Source organism: Gorilla gorilla, chromosome 10 (genome assembly GCF_029281585.2).
Source record: "Gorilla gorilla gorilla isolate KB3781 chromosome 10, NHGRI_mGorGor1-v2.1_pri, whole genome shotgun sequence".
In the NCBI taxonomy this organism is placed as follows: domain Eukaryota; kingdom Metazoa; phylum Chordata; class Mammalia; order Primates; family Hominidae; genus Gorilla; species Gorilla gorilla.
In genome coordinates, this window is record NC_073234.2 from 85,565,769 (window position 1) to 85,589,948 (window position 24,180).

Consider the following 24,180-nt stretch of genomic DNA (forward strand, 5'->3'; position numbering starts at 1 on the left):
TTTGATTATAAGATCTGGGTTCTGGTTTAGGCACTGTTCCTAATTAAAAATAATGTCATATTTAACCTTTCTAGAATTTCTTCTAACTTGGTGTCTAAAGTTTCTTGCCAGATCTTTATGATTTTAATAAGCCAGAGAAAACTGAGGGTATGCTGAATCAGTTTTCTCTGTAACCTTTCTTCTGAGTTGTCCTCATAGACTTGACCAACATAGCCTTTGCTAATGATCTGTATTCAGGTGTAGCTCCTGCTTCCCAACCACTTCCAATTACCTTGACTCATAAGATTTTAATTGGTCACACTTCTTGGACTTCTGCATCTTTTAGTAGGTTCTGCCAAATTATTTTAAGAATTTTGTGATTCTGAATTATGTGGCTTTTCAGTGCTCATAATCCAATTTGTAAAGTGTGAATGTAGAATTTTTATGTGATTACACACTATAGTTAATTTGTCTCATGGAACCACATTAATATAGAATTCCAAAATTTATACTTAAGAAAGAAAACGGAATTACGTTTTATACATGAAGAGATTTGCTTATTCTTGCTCTTTCTACACTAAAAGTACTCCATTGTTTCAGTCATATTATTTACAAATAATCCAGGTTTTTGAGCATACCTGGAAAATGCATTTTTGGTTATGGGTTTGCTGCCTCAAAATGTTTTCCCTTTTCTCTCTTCGTTTATTGATACATAATTGTACGTATTTATGGGGTACATGTGGTATTTTGTTACATGTATAGAATGTCTATATAAGAATGTATGGGAAATTGAAAGGAATGTTCATCACTAAAGTAACATTTATATTTGTACTGGTAGTCTAAGAATTTTTATATTCTTAATATATTCATCATAATACCAAACAGGAAATTCTGTTTCTATACATGTGCTTTTCAGAGTAGGGTTCAAAAATAAAATAATTTTACAATCCAGCTTTAAACAGCTGTTTCCAAGGTATACTTCAATATGCATTTAGCATCACTAAGTAAAAACAAAAGAGAAAAGGGACATAGAGGGATAAATTCTAATGTTCCATAGCAGAGTAGGGTGACTATAATTAACAACAAGATATTGTATATTTCAAAATAGCTAGAAGAGAGAACTTAAATCTTCCGAATTGATGAAAATGATTTTGGATTTTTAAAAATTCTACTTTGGAGGAAATTTATGTATTTTTCATAGATAAAGTAGAATTTCTTTGTGTCTATGTTTATAACCATTTTCATTTATCTTTGAGGGCTTTTGCTTTTGAGGGACACTTAATATTTTATATTTGTTTGAACATTCTGATAATAGGCTAATATTGAAGAATTTAACAAGAATTTTTGTAAAATTTCTCCAGGTCTCATTTCCTTACAGACCTGATTAAAGCCTTAGGAATTTAGTTTAGGAAGGTGCATTCCCTTGGCTCTATACTAAAGATAGTGACTTTTAAATGGGCTTAGTTTGAAGTATTGATTTTTATGGTGGTATCTACTTTGTGTGTTTTCTTTCTTACTGTAAATTTAAGCCCAGTTAGATATTTGGAGTTTGAATACAGTAGTTGAAGTTTATTTGCAGAGATAGACTGGCATATTAGTTCAGATAAAACAATTTATTTATATGGCTCATGGTTCATTTTTGGATTGTCAAGCTTTTTCCAAGGAAATGCACCTTCAGTTTTTGTAACCATTTTCTTATCTTCCTCTAATTTAGACTAATTTACCCTAGCTATGAGCATGCCCATGCACAAATGTAAACCATCTTAATTACCAGTTTAATCAATGGCTTTCCCTTTTTTGTTTTCTTTTTTTTTTTTTGAGACGGACTCTTGCTCTGTCACCCAGGCTGGAGTGCAGTGGTGCGCTCACTGCAACCTCCGCCTCCTGGGTTCAAGTGATTCTCCTGCCTCAGTCTCCTGAGTAGCTGGGATTACAGGCGTGCGCCACCACACCCAGCTAATTTTTGTATTTTTAGTAGAGATGGAGTTTCACCATGTTGGTCAGGCTGGCCTCGAACTCCTGACCTCGTGATCTGCCCGCCTTGGCCTCTGAAAGTGCTGGGATTACAGGCATGAGCCACTGGTGCCCGATCTGGCTTTCCCTTTGTTACATAACGTATTCAAGCTTCTAAACATTACATTTAGACTTTCCAAATTCTGGCCTCCTTACATACATTTACCTTTCCAGTATCTCTCCTGTTACTTTTTGTAGTAGATTTTCCCATTTAATAATACAACACTGCTTTTAATCTCCCTGCCATGCAGTTTCACACCCACAGGGGTTTACTTATATTGGTTATTTTCATGCAATGCCTCACCTTTGTTCACATGATTCAAGAATTAAGTATCAGTTTTTCCAGACGTCACCCTATGGTAGATTCAGTGTTCCTTTCCCTTTCTTTCATAGCCTTTACATACTTCTAGTTTAGTGTTTACCATAATACATTGTAGTTGTGTTTGTCCTTGTCTTCCTATAGACTTGTGCAGTCCAATGCCATAGGCAGTAGTCACAAGTAGCTATTTAAATTTAAACTCATTTAAATTAAATAAATTTTAAAGTTCATTGGTCACATTAACCACATTTCAAATGCTCAGTGGCTACATGCTGCTAATGGCTACTGTATTGAACAGTGCAGATACAGAACATTTCTATCATTGCAGAAAATCGTATTAGATAATACTGCTGTATCTAATAAGCTTCTTGAAAACTGGGACCGTATCTGTTTATTTTGGTACTGCCAATACCTAGCTTGGTGCTTGGTATGTAGATAGGTGTTCAATGCATGTTGTTCCAATAAAATTAAATAAAACAGTGAAGGAAGGGAAAGGAAGAAATGGAAAGTATACTGGGTAACATACCAGTGTAAGTGGTATGGGAAGGTAGAGGTATTTGCAAGATATTTAGATGTTACTTTGAATGGAACTTTTCAATATGAGGTCATTGGTCACATCATATGCTAGCTAATTCAATGCATTCTCTACAAACTGGGTCTAATGCATCCTATTCTGTACGTTTCTGAAGAATGATTCATAATCTAAAACATTGTATTTTTGTGGAATATAGTATGTCAGAGAACTGTAAAAATGATTGTATTGCCATTTTCTTCCCCAACATTAAATATCTTACTTCCTTTTAATTAACTTTACAAATCACAGATGCCTATTACCAAAACATTGAAGAAAAATACGGAATATAAAATACAGTGTGAAAGTTTGCCTTGACAACTTTACTCTTAACAGTTTGGTGTGTACCTCTTCAGATCTTTACTAGTGACTATATAGTGTGGATGTGATTCATTGTCTTTGTCTCTAACAAATGTGTATTTTTCTGCATTGTACTTAATGGAGCTATTTCTGTTTCCCATTCTTTCCTCTGCCCTCTTCCCCAGAAGTAATCAATAGTTTTAATTTTGTGTTTCATTCTTTATATTTTTATAACTTATTACATATATGTTTTTCAGTATATTGAGGTACATCTTTTTTATGTATTGTGTGGCAATTTTTTGGAAAGTGGTGCCCCATATTTTATTATTTTGAGTAGGAAAAATCATAATTTCCAGCCCACTTAAGACCCTAAACAATTTCCTAGATATAGCTAAAGTACTCAACACCTACTTGATAATTCACCAAGGATTTCTGCATAATACAGAGTATTTAAAATACAAACTACTTAATATAAACAGAAACAAATGAATCACTAAGTATATTTCCATTTAGTATGTACTGTATTCAGATAATACTTTTTCTTTTATACTGCAATAAAAATTAATTGTAAATAAACAGTTAAGTGTATTTCCTTTCTTTTATTGTTAAGTGGCACATTATTGAACATGTTTCTCTCTCTGAAGTCAGGATGCATCTTACAGCTGATGGTGACTTCAAGTCATAGTTGTGACAAACAGTACCAGCACCAAAGCATCTTAGAGTCTATGATATATAGTATGTTAAAGATATATAATGAATATAAAGAACACTTAATAAAATAAAATCATAGCTGAGTGTAGTGTTGTGCACCTGTAGTCCTAGCTACTGGAGAGGCTGAGGCGGGAGATTAGCTTGAGCCCCAGAGTTTGAGGCTGCAGTGAGCTATCATCACACCACTGCACTCCAGCCTGTGTGACAGAGCAAGACCCTTAGTCAGTTGGTCGATCAATCAGTCGATTGATAGATAGATAGATAGATAGATAGATAGAATTTTATTAAATTAATACTTAACAATTGAAAAGTTGTCAGATCTGGTGCCCAGAGAAGAAGAGTTGAGTTTGTAGTTATTATTGCTGCTTGGTGTTAGGTGAAGATGAATAAGAGCGACCTAATGAAAGAATGAGTTTAAAAAAAAAAAAAAGGAAAAAAGCCTGAATCCAATGAATTGGTTTAGTTTCCTCTTCTTTGCTCTTGAAAGCCTTGCAACCAGATGGCTGTGACATGTTATCACTAGCCAGAGATAAAGTAAAGGGGTAGAATGACTTTTTATGTGCCCTTTACTTGCATTTATACAGCTGCTTAAGATGAAGTTGCTCTTATAATTACATTTTTGATTGTGAAAGCTCTGTTCATGTCATGATCACATGATCAGCAACGGAAGTCACTTTGACTTCATGATGTAAATTTTTTTTTTTTTTTTTTTTTGAGACGGAGTTTCGCTCTTGTTGCCCAGGCTGGAGTGTAGTGGCGCAATCGCTGGAGTGCTCACCACAACCTCTGTCTCCTGGGTTGAGGCGATTCTCCTGCCTCAGCCTCCTGAGTAGCTGGGATTACAGGCATGTGCCACCATGCCTGGCTAATTGTGTATTTGTTTTTTGGTAGAGACAGAGTTTCTCCATGTTGGTCAGGCTGGTCTCGAACTCCTGACCTGAGGTGATCCATCTGCCTCGACCTCCCAATGTGCTGGGATTATAGGTGTGATCCACTATGCCCAGCTTTTTTTTTTTTTTCTTTTTGAGACAGGGTCTCACTCTGTCACCGAGGCTGGAGTGCAGTGGCACCATCTCCGCTCACTGCAACCTCTGCCACCCGGGTTCAAGCAATTTTCGTGCCTCAGCCTCCCAAGTAGTTAGAACTACCTACACGCACCACCACATCCGACTAATTTTTGTATTTTTCGGTAGATACAGGATTTTACCATGTTGGCCACGCTAGTCTCAAACTCCTGACCTCAGGTGATCTCCCTGCCTTGGCCTCCCCAAAGTGTTGGAATTACAGGCATGAGCCACTGTGCCGACCTAATCTAAATTTTTAAAAATAAAATTTGACCTTTTTTTTTTTTTTTTTGGCATTCATGGCTTCTCTTTGTCCTCTTTCTCAGGCCAACCAGTAATGTCAAATCAAGTTAAATGAATTCCCAAGTTCCTCATTGGTTGGCTCATTGCCGTGTGATGCTAAGTGTTAACCTTTCTTTGAATGCATTATACGTTCTGATACTTTTTTTATTATCATCTGAAATCATCAAATAAGGTGACATTTGTTTTCCAAAAAATACGTTTCACCAAGACACCTGGTTTATAGCACCCTTAGTGAATTGGTAATTTTTTCATAGTGCCCTTGGGCCAAAAGAAACTCTGCTAAATAAGTAATTAGGTCCAAATCACTTATATTCATATGATTATCTGGTAGATATTGCTGTATTTCCTAAGAAGATATAAAATATCTAGTAGCACCCCTGTGTGTTCGCTCTGGTGTTCCTTTTGGCAACGTATGACCTAGACTTTATATATGAAATATGAAGTGTTCTCTTTCAGAAAAATAGTTTACATTTAAGTGGTTTGCCTTAATCATGAATGTGAAATGTGTACTCATTAAATCAAAAGTTAAGACATTAATGCGGATATTTCTGTGAATCAGAGAAAATACAGAAGCAAGCAAAGTTATGTTTTGTTTTTGTTTTTTTGAGACGAACTCTTGCTCTGTCGCCCAGGCTGGAGTGCAGTGGCCTGATCTCGGCTCACCGCAAGCTCTGCCTCCGAGGTTTATGCCATTCTCCTGCCTCAGCCTCCTGAGTAGCTGGGACTAAGGTGCCCACCACGACGCCCGGCTAATTTTTTGTATTTTTTTTTTTTTTTTTAGTAAAGATGGGGTTTCACTGTGTTAGCCAGGATGGTCTCGATCTCCTGACCTCGTGATCCGCCTGCCTTGGCCTCCCAAAGTGCTTGGATTACAGGCGTGAGCCACCGCACCTGGCCGCAAAGTTATCTTTTAAGAGGTTATCTTAGGTCTTGCGTGGAGTCTAGGATGATAGCACTGATGGTGGCAGGTTAGTTTTTTGTTTTTTTTTTAATCTTTCTGAATTTCCACATAAAAATAGAACCAGCTAGACAGCAAAACTAAAACTCGTGAAACATAACAGAACTTCTTGACAAAGTGTCACCATGAACCCCAATATAAGCAGATGAGAACTAAGAAAAAGACCTACAGTTATCAGTTTTTATGCATAAAATGAGACCCACTGGGATGTCTGATGGACCTGAGAATGGAAGCACCCAATGTAATCAACAGGTATTCATTGGTAAGTACAATTAGCCAGTTTGAAATTGGGAGAGATTTTGTCAACCTCATAAGGTGAGTGAGGAACCCATGGTAAGGCTAAAGTGATTGGAGCAGCTTAGCTCTCTGACCTCTTGAGAGTGACCCACCAGTGTGTCCTTCTAGGATTCCACCGAGGAGAGGAATTAAAATTGAGCAGGAAAGGGACAACAGTGACATTGGAAAGAGAAGGTCCAGATAAAAATGGGAGAGGGGAACAGAACCAGGAAATCTCAGTAAATAAGCGATCATATTATATTTTCAAACACTACGTGAAAATAACAGAAGAGAGAACTTTATGAAGTTAGAGAAGTTTATCTGAACAAAGCAGTATTCTAAAACTTCAGGAAGATTACATTCCTAAGAGGTCTTCTAGGAATGTATTTGGGAATGTTTATACCAATTTTGAGCCCCATCAGTAGTCCTCATATTCATCTGACATTTGATAATTTCAGAATTAAAATTTTTTTCCATCTGTTGAGGTTATGTTTGAGATATATTGAGATATTCTTCTTCATAGTCTTTTAAAAAAGATTTTTTGTTTTGTCTTCCATATTTAATCTACCTGAAATTGATTTTTGTACATGGTGTTAGAAGTACAGTTTCCTTTCCCCTGCACCTAAATTATCATATTAGCATTGTGTACCAATTTATTCTACCCTCCTTAACTATTCAGTAGTGCTAGCTCTATTGTAAATCAAGTTTCTCTTTATATGCATGGATTTCTTATGTCTCTGTTACCTTGATGTGTTTGTCTGTGCCTGTACCAATATCATGTTTTCTCAAATACTAAAGCTTTGTGTTAAATCTTCATGTCTGTCTGTCAACCTTTTTCTTCATAAGAGTCTTGACTTGGCCTTTTGCTCTATGACAGATTTAGAATATTCATGAGAATGCTCCCCTCCAACACAAAAAGAAGTATTGAGTTTGTAAGTGGAATTGCATTGACTTTAGTTTTCTTTGTGGAAGAATCCATAAGTTTATGTATTCTTTCGTGTTTTGTCTCAAAGTTTTATATTTTTTTCATAAGGGACTTAGAAATCTTTAGTCCAATTTATGACTACTTTTGTTGCTTTTCTTGGTTGTAAATTTTAAAAAAATTTTTAGTTGTAGGTGTTATTGAAATATAGTTGACTTTTAAAATTGATTTTTGTATCTCAATGTTGCTAAACTTTTTAATTTTTATAATTTATCTGTAGGCTTTTGGGGGGTTCATATAAGTAAACACATCCTTTGGAAATGACAGTTTTGAAATTGTCACCAGTTTTGAAGTTGTCATCATTAAATAATATTTGATACAGGATTTTTTTAATAGATATACTTTATCAGGGTAAAGAAATTGTTCATAATGCTACCTTATATATTTTTTCCTCTGTAGCATCTTTTTCTTCTTAAGGTTGTTTACTATGTGCGTTTTCCCCTTATTTGGTCAGACTTCCTAGTGATTTGTCAGTTTTACTAGGGGTCAAATTTTAGCCTTTATTTATTTCTAAAATTTAATTTTGTTTTCTATTCATCAGTGTTCTTTAATGTTTTCCTTTCACTTCTTAGGGTTTGTTATACTGTTCTTTAATCTTACGTTTTTAATTTTCCAGGTAATTATCAGGTTTGTCTAGTTATCTTTTTGTTGCTGATTCCTCATATAATTCCATTTTGGTTCAAGAATGTGGTCTGTATGATACAATTATTTGTTTATGTGTTTGAACAAAATGTATGTTAACCAAATTGGCAGGTGTATTGCTTTGTTTCTCTCCATTAGATCAAGTTTGTTAATCTTATTATGTACATCTTATGTATCCATATAATCATTTATCCCTTTGTTTAGATCTAGATTCCAATATATCTTATTTCTTTAATTATTTTATAAATTTTTGTGTTTAGCGTGTGATAAATCCAACAATTGGAAGTTGTCACATATTATGCTAATGTTTTTGTTTCTGCTGGTTCTCATTGTGCCTTGTTTCCTTGTGCGTATATTAAGCTATCATTTCATGTTTCTTAGAACTCTGGGAATTCTTTGAGGACTAGGTAGAAGGGGACATTTCTCCCAAGGGGATTTTCACTTGTTTTTGCTAAGACTCTAAGGCACTACCAATCCAGAACCAATTCCAAATAAAATATTAGCTTGAGGTTGCAGTCCACATAGGTAATGTGAATTCATGCTTTTTTGTGGCTATAAATTTTCAGAGCATTCCTTCACCACTTTTTGCTTACCATAAATAACAGGAACATCAAGATTTTTTGCTGTCCTCTTTACTAAGGGGTTATTACAATTATGGTGTAGCTCTTTTTTTTTTTTTTGAAATGGAGTTTCGCTCTTGTTGCCTAGGCTGGAGTGCAATGGTACGATCTTGGCTTACTGCAACCTCTGCCTGCCTGGTTCAAGCAATTCTCCTGCCTCAGCCTCCCAAGTAGCTGGGATTACAGGCACCTGCCACCATGTTCAGCTAATTTTTTTTGTATTTTTAGTATGGATGAGGTTTCACCACATTGGCCAGGCTGGTCTCGAACTCCTGACCTCAGGTGATCCACCTACCTCGGCCTGGGATTACAGTGCTGGGATTACAGGCATGAGCCACCGCTCTCAGCCATGGTGTAACATTTTAAGGTACATGATTTATAAAAAGCTTTTTTAAATAGCTTCTCCTTTAGGGATATAAGCTTGTGGCTTCTCTGGAATTCTAGCTTTTACTCTCATTTAAGGGTGTTGAATTTCCCTTCCTCCCTTGCAGGTTCAGCTGTACACTTAAAAATGTAACCTCTGTTAGTGTTTATTTTGTTCATTGCTGTATCCTCATCTGAGAATAATGTCTGGCATGTAGTAAGTATTGTTGATTGGATAAAGTTAGTATTTTATGGAGTGATTTTAGTTGTTATTTAGTGGGGCATTCTGGGTTCTTAGTTGTACTACCAAACATCTATTTTAATTATTCTTTAGATCTCAGCTGAAATCTCACTTCCTAAGGGAAACATTTTCTGCTTAGACTTCTGTTACATTTTCTCATTGTTCATGGTAATTTTAGGGATGGTGGTAATGTTATTTCTGCGTTTTATTATCATTCATAATGGAATAGGTTTGTTGACTCTTTTTCTCTTTTTCTTCCCATCTTTTCCTGCTTTTACTTCTTATCCCTTTCTTCTCTCCTTTCGCTTCTTTTTTTTTATTCCCTCCCTTGCCCTGCTTTCTTTATTTTCTTGCTCACTTCTCTTCCTTTTTTCTTTCTTCCCTTCTTTCTTCATAATATTTTTCTTCTACCTAAAGGATTAAAAAATTTTTTTTCTAAGGCACTTCTAGTGGTGATGAATTATTTTAGGTTTTGTTTGAAAAGTCTTTATTTCACCCTTATTTGTAAATATACTTTCACTGAGTCTGAAGTTCAAAATTGATGGGTTTTTTGCTTTTAGAATTTTTTAAATGATGATTCACTGTCTTCTTATTTCCTATGAAAAGTCTGCTGTCATTCTTATCTTTAGTCTTGTGTATATAATATACCTTTTTCTCTCTGGCTAATATTAAAATTTTTAAATTTGTCACTTATTTTACACAGCTTGATTAAGGTCTATGTCGGTATAATTTTTTTTATGAGTCTTACACGTGGGATTTGTTGAGCTTCTTGAATTTGTATGTTTATACAAATTTAGGAATTTTTTTCATCCATTATTTATTTGAATATATTCTCTGTCTTCACTGTCCTTTGAGGACTCCAATTACACATATATCTAATTGCCTGGAGTTGTCCCATAGCTTACTGATGCTTTGTTCATTTTTTTCTTTCTTTTTTTCTCACCATGCTTTAGTTAGGATAGTTTTTATTACTGTTTTTTTAAGTTTGCTAATCTTTTCTTCAGCATGCCAATTATTCTGCCTTCTTTTACATACAAAATGTAATTATAACTCTTTGAATATCATTGTCTACTAATTCTGTTACTCATGTTTACTAATAGAAACTATGTCTGTTTCTATTGAGTGTTGGTTTTTTTTCCCTCCTCATTATCTGTTCTCTTTTAGGGCTTCTTTGCATGGCTGGTGATTTTTGCTTGGATGCCAGTCTTTGGAAACTTTTATCTTGTTGAGTGCTATATAATGTTTGTATTTCTGTTAATATTCTTTAGATTTCTTGTGGTTGCAGTTAAGTTACTTATAATAGAAGCCATTTGATCTTTGAGACATCCTTTTCTCTTTTTTTTTCTTTTTTTTTTTTTTTTAGGTCTTGTTTAACAGAACCAGAGTAATCTTTAGGGTTAATTTTCTTCCAGCTACTTAAGCAATTCTTTTCTGAATTATGTAAATTATGTTTTTCTACTCTGGCTCGTAGGAAAATAAATGATTCCCAGCCCTGTCTGGGCCCTGGGGATTGTTTTCTCTGTTTCTTTCAGGTGGCCTTTTTTTTTTGTTTTTTTTAACTTCTGGTAGTTTCCTTCCATGCATGTGCTAATCAGTACTTAGCTGAAGACTCAGAGGGACCCTCTGCATATTTTCAGAGCTCTTTCTCTGTGCCAGTCATTCTAGTATCCCAGCCTATTCTGGCTGCCTTTAATTACCCTCTTCTCCACTTCCTCAATTCACAAAGATTGCTGGGCTCCACCAGTCTGGAATCCCTCTCCCTCACTGCACACTGAAAATTCTTTCAGTCTTATAAGCAAGGGTAGTTGTTGAGCCCTCATTGATTCTTTCTCTTGTCTCAAGGATTATTGTCCTGCACGGCCTGATATCCTGTGTCTGAAATCCATTGTTTAATATATTTTGTCCATTTTCAAGTTGTTTTAGGTGGGCTGCTGCTACAACTAATACTACCACTACTCTCTCTTGGTTGGAAGTGAAAGTCTTAATGTTTCATTTTTTAAAATTATTTTTTCTTATTAAAATTTTTTTTATAGAGACAGGGTCTCACTGTGTTGCCCAGGCTTGTCTTAAATTCCTGGTCTCAAGTGATCCTCCCACCTCAGCCTCTCAAGATGCTGGGATTACAGGTGTGAGCCACTGCACCCTTATTTTATTTTTAAAAACTATATTTTGGTTGAGAAGATGAATGAAAACCATCCCTGATAAAGAGAATAAGCTTTTGTGTCAATATTCAGACAAGGCTTGGATGCTTTCTCTTGTATAAAATACTATACAGTGTGCAATATACACAAATTTCAGACCATTTCTCAGCATTTAAGGTCATTTAGAATGAAAAATAAAACAGTACAGGTCAGTAAATGAATTCCAGTTCTTATGTAGAATTGTCATAGTCCTGATTCAATTTAACTTAAAAATTGGACTGTTTCCTCTGAATTTCCTGATTCCCTCAAGATTCCCTAGAATCCAGTAGGCCCATAGATACAGTGGTCATTCATTTTCTCAGCTGTCAGGTAAAAATTTTACTAATTAGCATTTCTTACTTTAAAAAAATCTGTGTTGTATAGCATAAAATAGTATATTATCTCTGTATTGTTTTATCTGGATCAGTAAATTAAAGACAGTATAATAAATGTGCTAATGAAAATATAAGATGTTTTCAAGGAAAAAGGAAAGACCCTTATTAGGCCCAAAAATGCTAACGGCACATGAAATTTTACACCTATTCTTTTCTACCAAGGCACTTTTCTAAAGGCACTGTGATAAAGCTAAAACAAATGTGCTTGGTAGAGTGAAGAGCCTTTAGTTTGAGCCACTAGTCTTCACCTTCTACCTGAATCACTTGGGTCCATTTATGTAGAATCTTTGACACTGTGTTCATAGTTAACAGTGAAACCTTTAAAAGATTTGGTTTGCTTTGTTAAAGCATTTCCATTAAATAGAGAAGGAAAGTAGAAAATTACCATTAAAACACCATGGTAGGCCAGGCGTGGTGGCTCACGCCTCTAATCCCAGCACTTTGGGAGGCTGAGGCGGGCAGATCACCAGGTCAGGAGATCGAGACCAGCCTGGCTAACATGGTGAAACCCCATCTCTACTAAAAATACAAAAAATTAGCCAGGCGTGGTGGCGGGCACCTGTAGTCCCAGCTACTTGGGAGGCTGAGGCAGGAGAATGGCGTGAACCAGGGAGGCGGAGTTTGCAGTGAGCCGAGATCGTGCCACTGCACTCCAGTCTGGGCGACAGAGTGAGACTCCGTCTCAAAAAAACAAAACAAAACAACACCATGGTAATAGATACTGCAAGCAATATTCACGGATGAATGCTATAAGGAGTGGACAGAAATGTAAGGGCAGACAGGTATTTGCATGTTCTCACAGTACTCCAAAACATTTCTTATTTAAAAAGAGAAAACTAGTAGTTTACAGTGGAGAAAATTTCCAGATGCACCACTTCACCTGTAATAAGACATATTAACATGACATGCACTCATATATTGGAATATATGCATCACATATGATGCACTTGAGAAGACTACATCAGCTCTGTGGTGATGTGGCTTTCAGAATGCATAACTTCAATCTAATGAGAAAACATCTGACAAACCCAAACTGTGGGACATTCTGCAGTGTGTATGATATAACATCAATATTATGAAAGAAGAAAGACTAGGATAAGTCTCGGATTGGAGAAGACTAAGGAAATGTAAAACTAAATGTAAGGGGTGGGGGACAAAGTGTTGTAATTTTAAATAGACAAGGAATTCCTTACTGAGATGACTTCACACCTGAAGTAGGTGAAGTAGGAAGCCATCTGGATGTCTAGAGGAAGAGCATTCCTGGAGGATAACAAAGGCAAGGGCTTGGAGACAGGAGTATGTCCGATGTGTTTGAGGAATAGCAAGGAGGCCAGTATGGCAGGAGCACATGAAGAGAAGGGGAGAATGCTAACAGGGGAGATTAGAGATAACAAAGAGTAAGGTCATGAAGGCCTTGGAGGCCTTGGTAATGGTGCAGGAGTCCATTGTAAATGCGTTTCACCTCTATTCCCTTTGATTTCTGATGTTCTTTTATTCTGAGCCTGAAGGGGATAAAGTGTATAAGTATAAAATGTAATACCTAACATCTAGCCCTGTGTGTAGTAGATGCTCACTCAGTGATTATTGAATTAGTGTACATGGTGAGATGTTTAGAAACATTTTAAAGATCATGTCTTCCCTTGCTAAAGGAATACTTTTCATTTTTAATTACTTTCTGTAACATAAATTAGGATTCTGATACCTCTGTATATTTTTAAAATGTAAAGGTTTTAAAATAATTTGTCACCTTCAATATCTATTTATGCTATTGAACAGATGTCTTAAATAAGCTTCTATTTTTATTAGTTTTAGTATTTGTAATAGAGTCTATTTTTCTCTGAAAATAACTCACTTTTTATATTTTCAAGGATTCAACATTTTTGTAAAAGTGAATTGATTTCATATCTTTTTTTTTTTTTTTTTTTTGAGATAGAGTTTTGCTCTTATCACCCAGGCTGGAGTGCAGTGGCACGATCTAAACTCACTGCACCCTCTACCTCCTGGGTTCAAGAGATTCTCCTGCCTCAGCCTCCTGAGTAGCTGGGGTTACAGGCATGTGCCACCATGCCCGGCTAATTTTGTATTTTTAATAGAGAAGGGTTTCTCCATGTTGGTCAGGCTGGTCTCGAACTCCCGACCTCAGGTGATCTGCCCGCCTCAGCCTCCCAAAGTGCTGGGATTACAGGCATGAGCCACTGTGTCTGGCCTGGATTTCATATCTTATTTAAATCCTATATTCAGATTGTTTTGTTTTAAAATCTTAAAATTTTTCTCTTTATTGTTTGGTTAAAGTGCCAGGTTTTTTTTGATGGAGGGGTCCTTATTTGTTTTTATCAGCATGGAGCAGTTAAGAAATTCACTTTTTCCCAAGGATTGTACTTATATCAGAGTTATGTGTGGGTTTTAAAAGTTCACTGGTCCACCTTTACGAATTTTAAGTACATCCATATAGTACAACTTTAATTCTGCTTGTTGATGGTGTTAATGTGTATGAGAGCCTTAGATTTAATGTTGAGTACTCAAGAGAGCAAGAGAGTGTACAAGGAGTGGATAGGCACAAAGTATTTGAACACACTGTCTTACATGTTTTCATGATGGCCAGGTAAGCTCTGTCTTTGCATTTTCTGGAAAAGTGTGCAAGTTTGTAATGAGCACTGCTTTTTTTTTTTTTTTTTTAACTTAGTACTTTGAATTAGTCTGAAAGATGAATCTGGGTTTGGCCAGTAATGAAGAGGTGAACAGGGATTCATAATGTTGAAACTGGACATTCAGATCTTTATAGCATGATTTCCTTATTTTTCAAAGAGCGGAAGAATCCCATCGTTTATCATGTTCTGGTTGGACTTTCTTACTGTTTGCTGGAGTTGAACTTCAGAGCTATGGCGTCAACCCTGCTGTAATATCTCAGGGGAGCTCCTAGGGTGGGGCTGGTGCCATGGCTCACCCTCCAACCTTTCCTTCTTCACTTCAGCCTCCAGCTCTGAGCTTTCCAATCCCCAGAGTAGCAAATGTTGAAAGAAGTTGCACAGGTAAGTATGTGGTGGGGAAAGCCGGGGGAAAAATGGTACTGTCATCAGTATTTTGAGGGTGGATGTTGGGCCATTTTATCAATGAGTCATTTTGTTAGTTTAGAAATATAATGTTTGTTATCAATTATTTTTCTCATAAAACTCATAAATTATTTTAAAAATAGTGAAGAAATAATTTTAATTCTTGTTAGATGTGAAATAAGAAAAAAACCTTAATAAACTATTCATATTATAATGCAAAGGAAGGTTCTTACATTTTTTTAAACTTTATATTCTCCACAGTGTATATAGCAGGTCCAGAAAACCCATGTTCAAAAAAGAAGCTAAAAAAAAAAGTTGGGGAAGGCCTAAGTCCATAGACTATAATTTTGCCATATGTAACTTGGTCTCAGGAGGAAGCAAGTTTTAGTTTTCTTCCACTAGCTTTAGATGTGCTATTTTTTCCTGAGGTATTAGGCAGGTAGCTATGTTTTTAATCTTTACAGAAATAGAAATTTCAAACATCTTTTTCCTTGAAGTCTTGACAGGAGGACTGGAACATTTCTACCAATCTCTAGGTTTGAAGTTAACAAAAATAAGTATAGATATCTGGTACGTAATTCAGCAAATGTTTGTTGAACGAATGAATAAACTCATCAGATCCTGTGTCGTGTGTGTGTGTGTGAGAGAGAGAGATGCCAACACTCCTGACATTTTCTCCTTGTCTGCCTTGCACTGGAAATCATGATCTAAACATTACAGATTTAATTTTGTAGGGATATAGCTCTGGGTCTTCACTACCTTACTTTTGAGCTTCTTCTCAGAAAGCTTTCAAAACGTGTTTCTTTCGTTCTCCTACATCTATCCCATATAATTCATGTTCATTGATTTATAGATTTTTGCACATACAAGACATTCACATTAAACCCAAGAAAAACAGACTCTTAAGATGGCCCATGGTTGCTAAGTTTCTTCCGAGAAAGTATGTGAGGGTTAAAAGAGATTGGGGTTCTAGTGTATTTGGTATTTCAGGTCTCAAAACAAGTCATCAAAATACAGACTTCCCAGCAGTTTGTCTCCCTTTTTTTCTTGAGTTTTTTAGATAACTGGACACTCTATATAAACACATCTCCCTCAGCAAAGTACATCCCGTTTTTTTCTCAATATGTATTCATATTCTCTTCCTTCCTCCCTCTTTATCAGACCCATCTTTGCCTACCGTCTTTTAAGGATTTAAAATATTCTCATTAGAAGATTTTCCTTCTGTATGCATAGAGGATTTGTTTTTATTCTAAATGTAGAGATTTTCTACTGTTATATGTCCTTCCATTTGTATTTTATAGTTTTACATCCTAATATTTAAGGATAAAGTACTACTTTAATTTTAGGCTCTATTGTGTGAGTTCTCAACTCCAACTTCTTACTGCTCATAAGAGGTACTAATTATATTTAGTTCTTTAGTATATGTGTACTTTTTTCCTATGGATTAGCACTTTTTGAATAATTAGAATTTTGGTTTTAGGATGATGCACTTAGCTTTTAAAGCTTATATATTAATTGTTCAAATGTGAATCTATATAAAGCATATTGGTGCAGCACATTTTAAGATTCTAGAAAACCACAAAATCTGTTTATTCATGTTGAAACATACAGAACGTATTCTCCCTAGATCAGAGTCAAACTTGCCGAGGTATTTGTAGCATTTTGGTAACACTCCCTAGAGAATTTGTAGACTTTGGGGGTGCATATTAAGGGATAACATACATGGCTTTTCAGAATATTTTCTGAATAAAGCAGCTTCAGACACCAGATTTTAGTTTTTGGATTAGGAAAGAGTGATGTGTTTTTTCACCCTCCCCTCCCCTGCCAACACACACACACATACCCTCCCCATCTTTCAGATATAGGCCATCTTGTTTTATTGGATGAGCCCCCCAAAAATACACAGAAATATGCTAAATATTTCTGTAAACCTTGGAAAGGACTCTGCCAGGATATTTATCTACTCTCCAAAATAGTAATTGTGGAAATGTTTGTGTAGGTCCCTAGGTTTCTACTAAAGCCTATTTCCAACCAGTCATAGATTTTTGTGTGTTGTGTGTATCTACATGTTAACTATCTTTGGTATTCATTAAGGCCTTTTTTGCTTATTTGTGGTTATTCTGCGTTGGCTAAAACAATGAGTTGCTCTTATTTGTTTCCATGCTATCGATTTGATGATTTGTAATTCTAGACTTTAAAATTTATCTAAATCTTCACTTTTCTTAGATCCATCCTAAGCAGATTCATGAACTTTTCATTATACCTATATCATATTAAAAATATGAAACCATAGTATTCTAGAACTCGGAGGACTTGAATTTGTTTCTCACATGAAGAGTTTTTTTTTTTTTGTAAAGATTTCCAGGTATTAATATCTTCGTTCTTTAAGAAGCTAGAATTTTTTTGTGCAGTGTAGATGCCTTTCTGTCCTTTATTTAAGCCCCCCTTTTTTTATTGTTTTTCAAGAATTAAATAAAATTAGAATTATTTATAGTAGTTGTGAAGCAGGATAAGCAGTTTAAAATCCTATCACAAAAAATACTACTAAAACAAAAATATCTTTGTTAACAAATATTTCCAGGTTGTAACAATATAATATATGATATAGGAATATTCTACCTCCATAGAATTTGGGCAGTCTGTGAGATTTTTACCTATCATGTTTTCCCTCTAAAGGGCAATTATAAAAACGCTAGATTATCTTCAGGTATTAGGACTCCTCATCATTGGTTTCAGATGTTAATTGGCTACACCTTGATAAAAGGCAGATAAGTGTTAATGGCAGTTGGCTGTGATTTTCTATTAAGTTTCTGCCTATTTTATAGCCAAGAACTTGTGCATATTTATATATTCAGTGTTTGTTGATATTGAATATGGAATTCAGAGAGAAAGTAAGAAGTCAAATTCTAAATTACTCAGATCTCCATTAGGAAAACAGTGCCTGAGAAACACTTTTTCCCCCTTCTCAGGTACTGTATATCTTGCAGTTAGCAGTCTTCATCTTGTATAATGCAAGCAGACTACAAACTTTAGCTGGGAGTGAAAATTTGTTACTCAGTATGAAGCAGTCAGTGAGACAACTGATTTTATCGTGTGACACCTGTACCAACATGTTAGCAGTAAAACTCCTCCCTACATTAGAGAATCTACAATAAAAAGTTGCTACTAGGGAATTGTTTTTCTTTTAACACAAGTTCTAGATGTGTCCTACATATGTAATGCTATAATGTCTACATTAGAGCTATTATAATGAAATTAAGAGTTTGGTTATAATTATCCTAATTCCTTGAAAGGTTAAATTGTGTTCACTATACTTAAGTACCTAAAAATGTTAGTTCTTTGGGAACATGGAAACCGGGTATATATAGCTTTTAGTAGTTATTTCTACTTATCTGAAGCCCTCCTTGGATAATAATTTTTTTTTTTTTTTCGTTTTTGAGACGTGGTCTCACTCTGTCACCCAGGCTGGACTGCAGTGGCGTCATCTTGGCTCACTGCAACCTCTGCCTCCCAAGTTCAAGTGATTCTCCTGCCTCGGCCTCCAAGTAGCTGGGACTACAGGTGCGTACCACCACGCCCAGCTAATTTTTGTATTTTTAGTAGAGATGGGGTTTCGCCATGTTGGCCAGGCTACTCTTGAATTCCTGACCTCAGGTGATCCACCCACCTCAACCTCTGGGAGTTGAGTGGGATTACAGGTGTGAACCACTGCACCTGCTGGATAATAATTTTTAATTGGTATAATAGTATTTCTTTTAAGCATAACTTCATTTTCAAATTAATGCAACTTTCTGTAAAATACATGTGATTAGTCTTGTAGAGACTGGCTTTTGTCTCACATGTCTATAATCAGTCATAATCAGTCCATTCTTGTTCTTGTGCTAAAGTGATCTTTTTGACACACATAAATATTCGATTGTGGTATACCCTACTTACCATTGTTCACATTACAAGGACCTTCCTCCTCCAATCAGCTTTTTATTTGCTCCTTACTGCTTTTCCCTTTACAAATTCAAGAACAAAACACACATTAAACTGTTAGTTGTATATTTGAGAGTCAGTGTACTATCATGGTTAAAAAGGGAGACTCTAGCAAATTGGTCTGGGTTCAAAACCCATCTCCTCATTTATCAGATATATAACCTTAGGAAGTTAACCTAACTTCTCTGGTCCTTAGCTACAAAATAGGGGTAGTTAATTGTTCTTACTTTCTAGCGTTATCTTGATAATTACATAAATAAATTTTAAAGCATTTAGGATATTTCCTGGCACAATAATTTATTATTATTTTATAGTTATGATAAAGTGTTTTCAGAGACTGTATAAAACAAGAGTCCTAACTTAGTGTGAAAGTTTCAAAGAATGGGAGAAAGGGCATTTTAAGTAGCCGTATCAGCATATGCAAAGACCGTGACATGGAAACTAACTTCTGTTCTGAGTAACTGAAGGTATGGCAAGGGTTTGGTGGTGTCAGGGGACTTAGGAGAGAAGTTAGAGGTTACAAAACATCTTATAAGCCTTATTGATTTGGGAGTGCTGTTGAGGAATTTTTATCAGAAAGTCCATGAAGATAAAAAATTTTTACTTTAAAAAATCACTTTGATGTGGGGGAGTAGAATTGAGGGGAAGAAGAATAGATTAATAAAGACCTGTTTGGAGGCTATTGGAGTGACTTGTTCTAGTGTATTAGTCCGTTCTCATGCTGCTAACAAAGACGTACCCGTGACTGGGTAATTTATAAGGGAAAGAGGTTTAATTGACTCACATGGCTGGGGAGGTCTCACAATTGTGGCAGAAGGCAAATGAGGAGCAGTCACGTCTTACATGGCGGCAGGCAAGAGTGAATGTGTGCAGGGGAACCCCCCTGTATAAACCATCAGATCTCATGAGACTTATTATTTTTTTAATTTTATTATTATTATACTTTAAGTTTTAAGGTACATGTGCACAACGTGCAGGTTTGTTACATATGTATACATGTGCCATGTTGGTGTGCCGCACCCATTAACTTGTCATTTAGCATTAGGTATAGCTCCTAATGCTGTCCCTCCCCCCTCCCCCCACCCCACAACAGTCCCTGGTGTGTGATGTTCCCCTTCCTGTGTCCATGTGTTCTCATTGTTCAATTCCCACCTATGAGTGAGAACATGCGGTGTTTGGTTTTTTGTCCTTGCGATAGTTTGCTGAGAATAATGGTTTCCAGCTTCATCCACGTCCCTGCAAAGGACATGAACTCATCCTTTTTTATGGCTGCATAGTATTCCATGGTGTATACGTGCCACATTTTCTTAATCCAGTCTATCATTGTTGGACATTTGGGTTGGTTCCAAGTCTTTGCTATTGTGAATAGTGCCGCAGTAAACATACGTGTGCATGTGTCTTTATAGTAGCATGATTTATAATCCTTTGGGTATATACCCAGTAATGGGATGGCTGGGTCAAATGGTATTTCTAGTTCTAGATCCCTAAGGAATCGCCACACTGACTTCCACAAGGGTTGAGCTAGTTTACAGTCCCACCAACAGTGTAAAAGTGTTCCTATTTCTCCACATCCTCTCCAGCACCTGTTGTTTCCTGACTTTTTAATGATTGCCATTCTAACTGGTGTGAGATGGTATCTCATTGTGGTTTTGATTTGCATTTCTCTGATGGCCAGTGATGCTGAGCATTTTCTCATGTGTTTTTTGGCTGCATAAATGTCTTCTTTTGAGAAGTGTCTGTTCATGTCCTTCGCCCACTTTTTGATGGGGTTGTTTGTTTTTTTTTTTTGTAAATTTGTTTGAGTTCATTGTAGATTCTGGATATTAGCCCTTTGTCAGATGAATGGGTTGTGAAAATTTTCTCCCATTTTGTAGGTTGCCTGTTCACTCTGATGGTAGTTTCTTTTGCTGTGCAGAAGCTCTTTAGTTTAATTAGATCCCATTTGTCAATTTTGTCTTTTGTTGCCATTGCTTTTGGTGTTTTAGACATGAAGTCCTTGCCCATGCCTATGTCCTGAATGGTATTGCCTAGGTTTTCTTCTAGAGTTTTTATGGTTTTAGGTCTAACATTTAAGTCTTTAATCTATCTTGAATTAATTTTTGTATAAGGTGTAAGGAAGTGATCCAGTTTCAGCTTTCTACATATGGCTAGCCAGTTTTCCCAGCACCATTTATTAAATAGGGAATCCTTTCCCCATTTCTTGTTTTTGTCAGGTTTGTCAAAGATCAGATGGTTGTAGATATGCAGCATTATTTCTGAGGGCACTGTTCTGTTCCATTGGTCTGTATCTCTGTTTTGATACCAGTACCATGCTGTTTTGGTTACTGTAGCCTTGTAGTATAGTTTGAAGTCAGGTAGCATGATGCCTCCAGCTTTGTTCTTTTGGCTTAGGATTGACTTGGCAATGAGGGCTCTTTTTTGGTGCCATAGGAACTTTAAAGTAGTTTTTTCCAATTCTGTGAAGAAAGTGTTGGTAGCTTGATGGGGATGGCATTGAATCTATAAATTACCTTGGGCAGTATGGCCATTTTCACGATATTGATTCTTCCTACCCATGAGCATGGAATGTTCTTCCATTTGTTTGTATCCTCTTTTATTTCATTGAGCAGTGGTTTGTAGTTCTCCTTGAAGAGGTCCTTCACATCCCTTGTAAGTTGGATTCCTAGGTATTTTATTCTCTTTGAAGCAATTGTGAATGGGAGTTCACTCATGATTTGGCTCTCTGTTTGTCTGTTATTGGTGTATAAGAATGCTTGTGATTTTTGCACATTGATCTTGTATCCCAAGACTTTGCTGAAGTTGCTTATCAGCTTAAGGAGATTTTGGGCTGAGACACTGGAGTTTTCTAGATATACAGTCATGTCACCTGCAAACAGGGTCAATTTGACTTCCTCTTTTCCTAATTGAATGCCCTTTATTTCCTTCTCCTGCCTGATTGCCCTGGCCAGAACTTCCAACACTGTGTTGAATAGGAGTGGTGAGAGAGGGCATCCTTCTCTTGTGCCAGTTTTCAAAGGGAATGCTTCCAGTTTTTGTACATTCAGTGTGATACTGGCTGTGGGTTTGTCATAGATAGCTCTTATTATTTTGAGATACGTCCCATCAATACCTAATTTGTTGAGAGTTTTTAGCATGAAGAGTTGTTGAATTTTGTCAAAGGCCTTTTCTGCATCTATTGAGATAATCATGTGGTTTTTTTCTTTGGTTCTGTTTATATGCTGGACTACGTTTATTGATTTGCATATGTTGAACCAGCCTTGCATCCCAGGGATGAAGCCCACTTGATCATGGTGGATAAGCTTTTTGATGTGCTGCTGGATTCGGTTTGCCTGTATTTTATTGAGGATTTTTGCATCAATGTTTATCAAGGATATTGGTCTAAAATTCTTTTTTTGTTGTGTCTCTGCCAGGCTTTGGTATCAGGATGATGCTGGCCTCATAAAATGAATTAGGGAGGATTCCCTCTTTTTCTATTGATTGGAATAGTTTCAGAAGGAATGGTACCAGCTCCTCCTTGTACCTCTGGTAGAATTCGGCTGTGAATCCATCTGGTCCTGGACTTTTTTTGGTTGGTAAGCTATTAATTATTGCCTCCATTTCAGAGCCTGTTATTGGTCTATTCAGAGATTCAATTTCTTCCTGGTCTAGTCTTGGGAGGGTGTATGTATTGAGGAATTTATCCATTTCCTCTAGATTTTCTAGTTTATTTGCGTAGAGGTGTTTATAGTATTCTCTGATGGTAGTATGTATTTCTGTGGGATCAGTGGTGATATCCCCTTTGGCATTTTTTATTGCATCTATTTGATTCTTCTCTCTTCTTTATTAATCTTGCTAGCAGTCTATCAGTTTTGTTGATCCTTTCAAAAAACCAGCTCCTGGATTCATTAATTTTTTTGAAGGGTTTTTTGTGTCTCTATTTCCTTCATTTCTGCTCTGATTTTAGTTATTTCTTGCCTTCTGCTAGCTTTTGAATGTGTTTGCTCTTGCTTCTCTAGTTCTTTTAATTGTAATGTTAGGGTGTCAATTTTAGATCTTTCCTGCTTTCTCTTGTGGGCATTTAGTGCTATAAATTTCCCTCTACACACTGCTTTGAATGTGTCCCAGAGATTCTGGTATGTTGTGTCTTTGTTCTCGTTGGTTTCAAAGAACATCTTTATTTCTGCCTTCATTTTGTTATGTACCCAGTAGTCATTCAGGAGCAGGTTGTTCAGTTTCCATGTAGTTGAGTGGTTTTGAGTGAGTTTCTTAATCCCGAGTTCTAGTTTGATTGCACTGTGGTCTGAGAGACAGTTTGTTATAATTTCTGATCTTTTACATTTGCTGAGGAGTGCTTTACTTCCAACTATGTGGTCAACTTTGGAATAGGTGTGGTGTGGTGCTGAAAAGAATGTATATTCTGTTGATTTGGGGTGGAGAGTTCTGTAGATGTCTATTAGGTCCACTTGGTGCAGAGCTGAGTTCAATTCCTGGATATCCTTGTTAACTTTCTGTCTCGTTGATCTGTCTAATGTTGACAGTGGGGTGTTAAAGTCTCCCATTATTATTGTGTGGGAGTCTAAGTCTCTTTGTAGGTCACTAAGGACTTGCTTTATGAATTTGGGTGCTCCTGTATTGGGTGTATATATATTTAGGATAGTTAGTTCTTCTTGTTGAATTGATCCCTTTACCATTGTGTAGTGGCCTTCTTTGTCTCTTTTGATCTTTGTTGGTTTAAAGTCTGTTTTATCCGAGACTAGGATTGCAACCCCTGCCTTTTTTTGTTTTCCATTTGCTTGGTAGATCTTCCTCCATCCCTTTATTTTGAGCCTATGTGTGTCTCTGCACATGAGATGGGTTTCCTGAATACAGCACACTGATGGGTCTTGACTCTTTATCCAATTTGCCGGTCTGTGCCTTTTAATTGGAGCATATAGCCCATTCACATTTAAGGTTAGTATTGTTATGTGTGAATTTGATCCCATCATTATGATGTTAGCTGGTTATTTTGCTCGTTAGTTGATGCAGTTTCGTCCTAGCCTTGATGGTCTTTACAATTTGGCATGTTTTTGCAGTGGCTGGTACTGGTTGTTCCTTTCCATGTTTAGTGCTTCCTTCATGAGCTCTTTTAGGGCAGGCCTGGTGGTGACAAAATGTCTCAGCATTTGCTTGTCTGTAAAGTATTTTATTTCTCCTTCACTTACAAAGCTTAGTTTGGCTGGATATGAAATTCTGGGTTGAAAATTCTTTTCTTTA

At 36.3% G+C, this 24,180-nt stretch overlaps 1 protein-coding gene across 6 annotated transcripts in view; it reads left to right on the plus strand.

Moving 5' to 3' along the window:
* The window catches only part of CNOT2 (CCR4-NOT transcription complex subunit 2), a 111,461-nt gene that overhangs the window by 35,916 nt on the left and 51,365 nt on the right, over positions 1 to 24,180 (plus strand). The window contains exons 1-2 of one of the 6 annotated variants that reach the window (XM_055357040.1): positions 6,047 to 6,228; positions 14,723 to 14,946. The exons of 2 other annotated variants lie outside the window; for them this stretch is intronic. In XM_055357040.1, coding sequence (XP_055213015.1) covers positions 14,926 to 14,946 — 21 coding nt within the window. In that variant the 5' untranslated portion in view covers positions 6,047 to 6,228; positions 14,723 to 14,925. Of the gene's footprint in view, positions 1 to 6,046; positions 6,229 to 14,722; positions 14,947 to 22,452; positions 22,521 to 24,180 lie in introns of those variants that run through there. 3 more of the 6 variants (XM_055357039.1, XM_063694669.1, XM_063694670.1) reach the window with 3 other exon arrangements.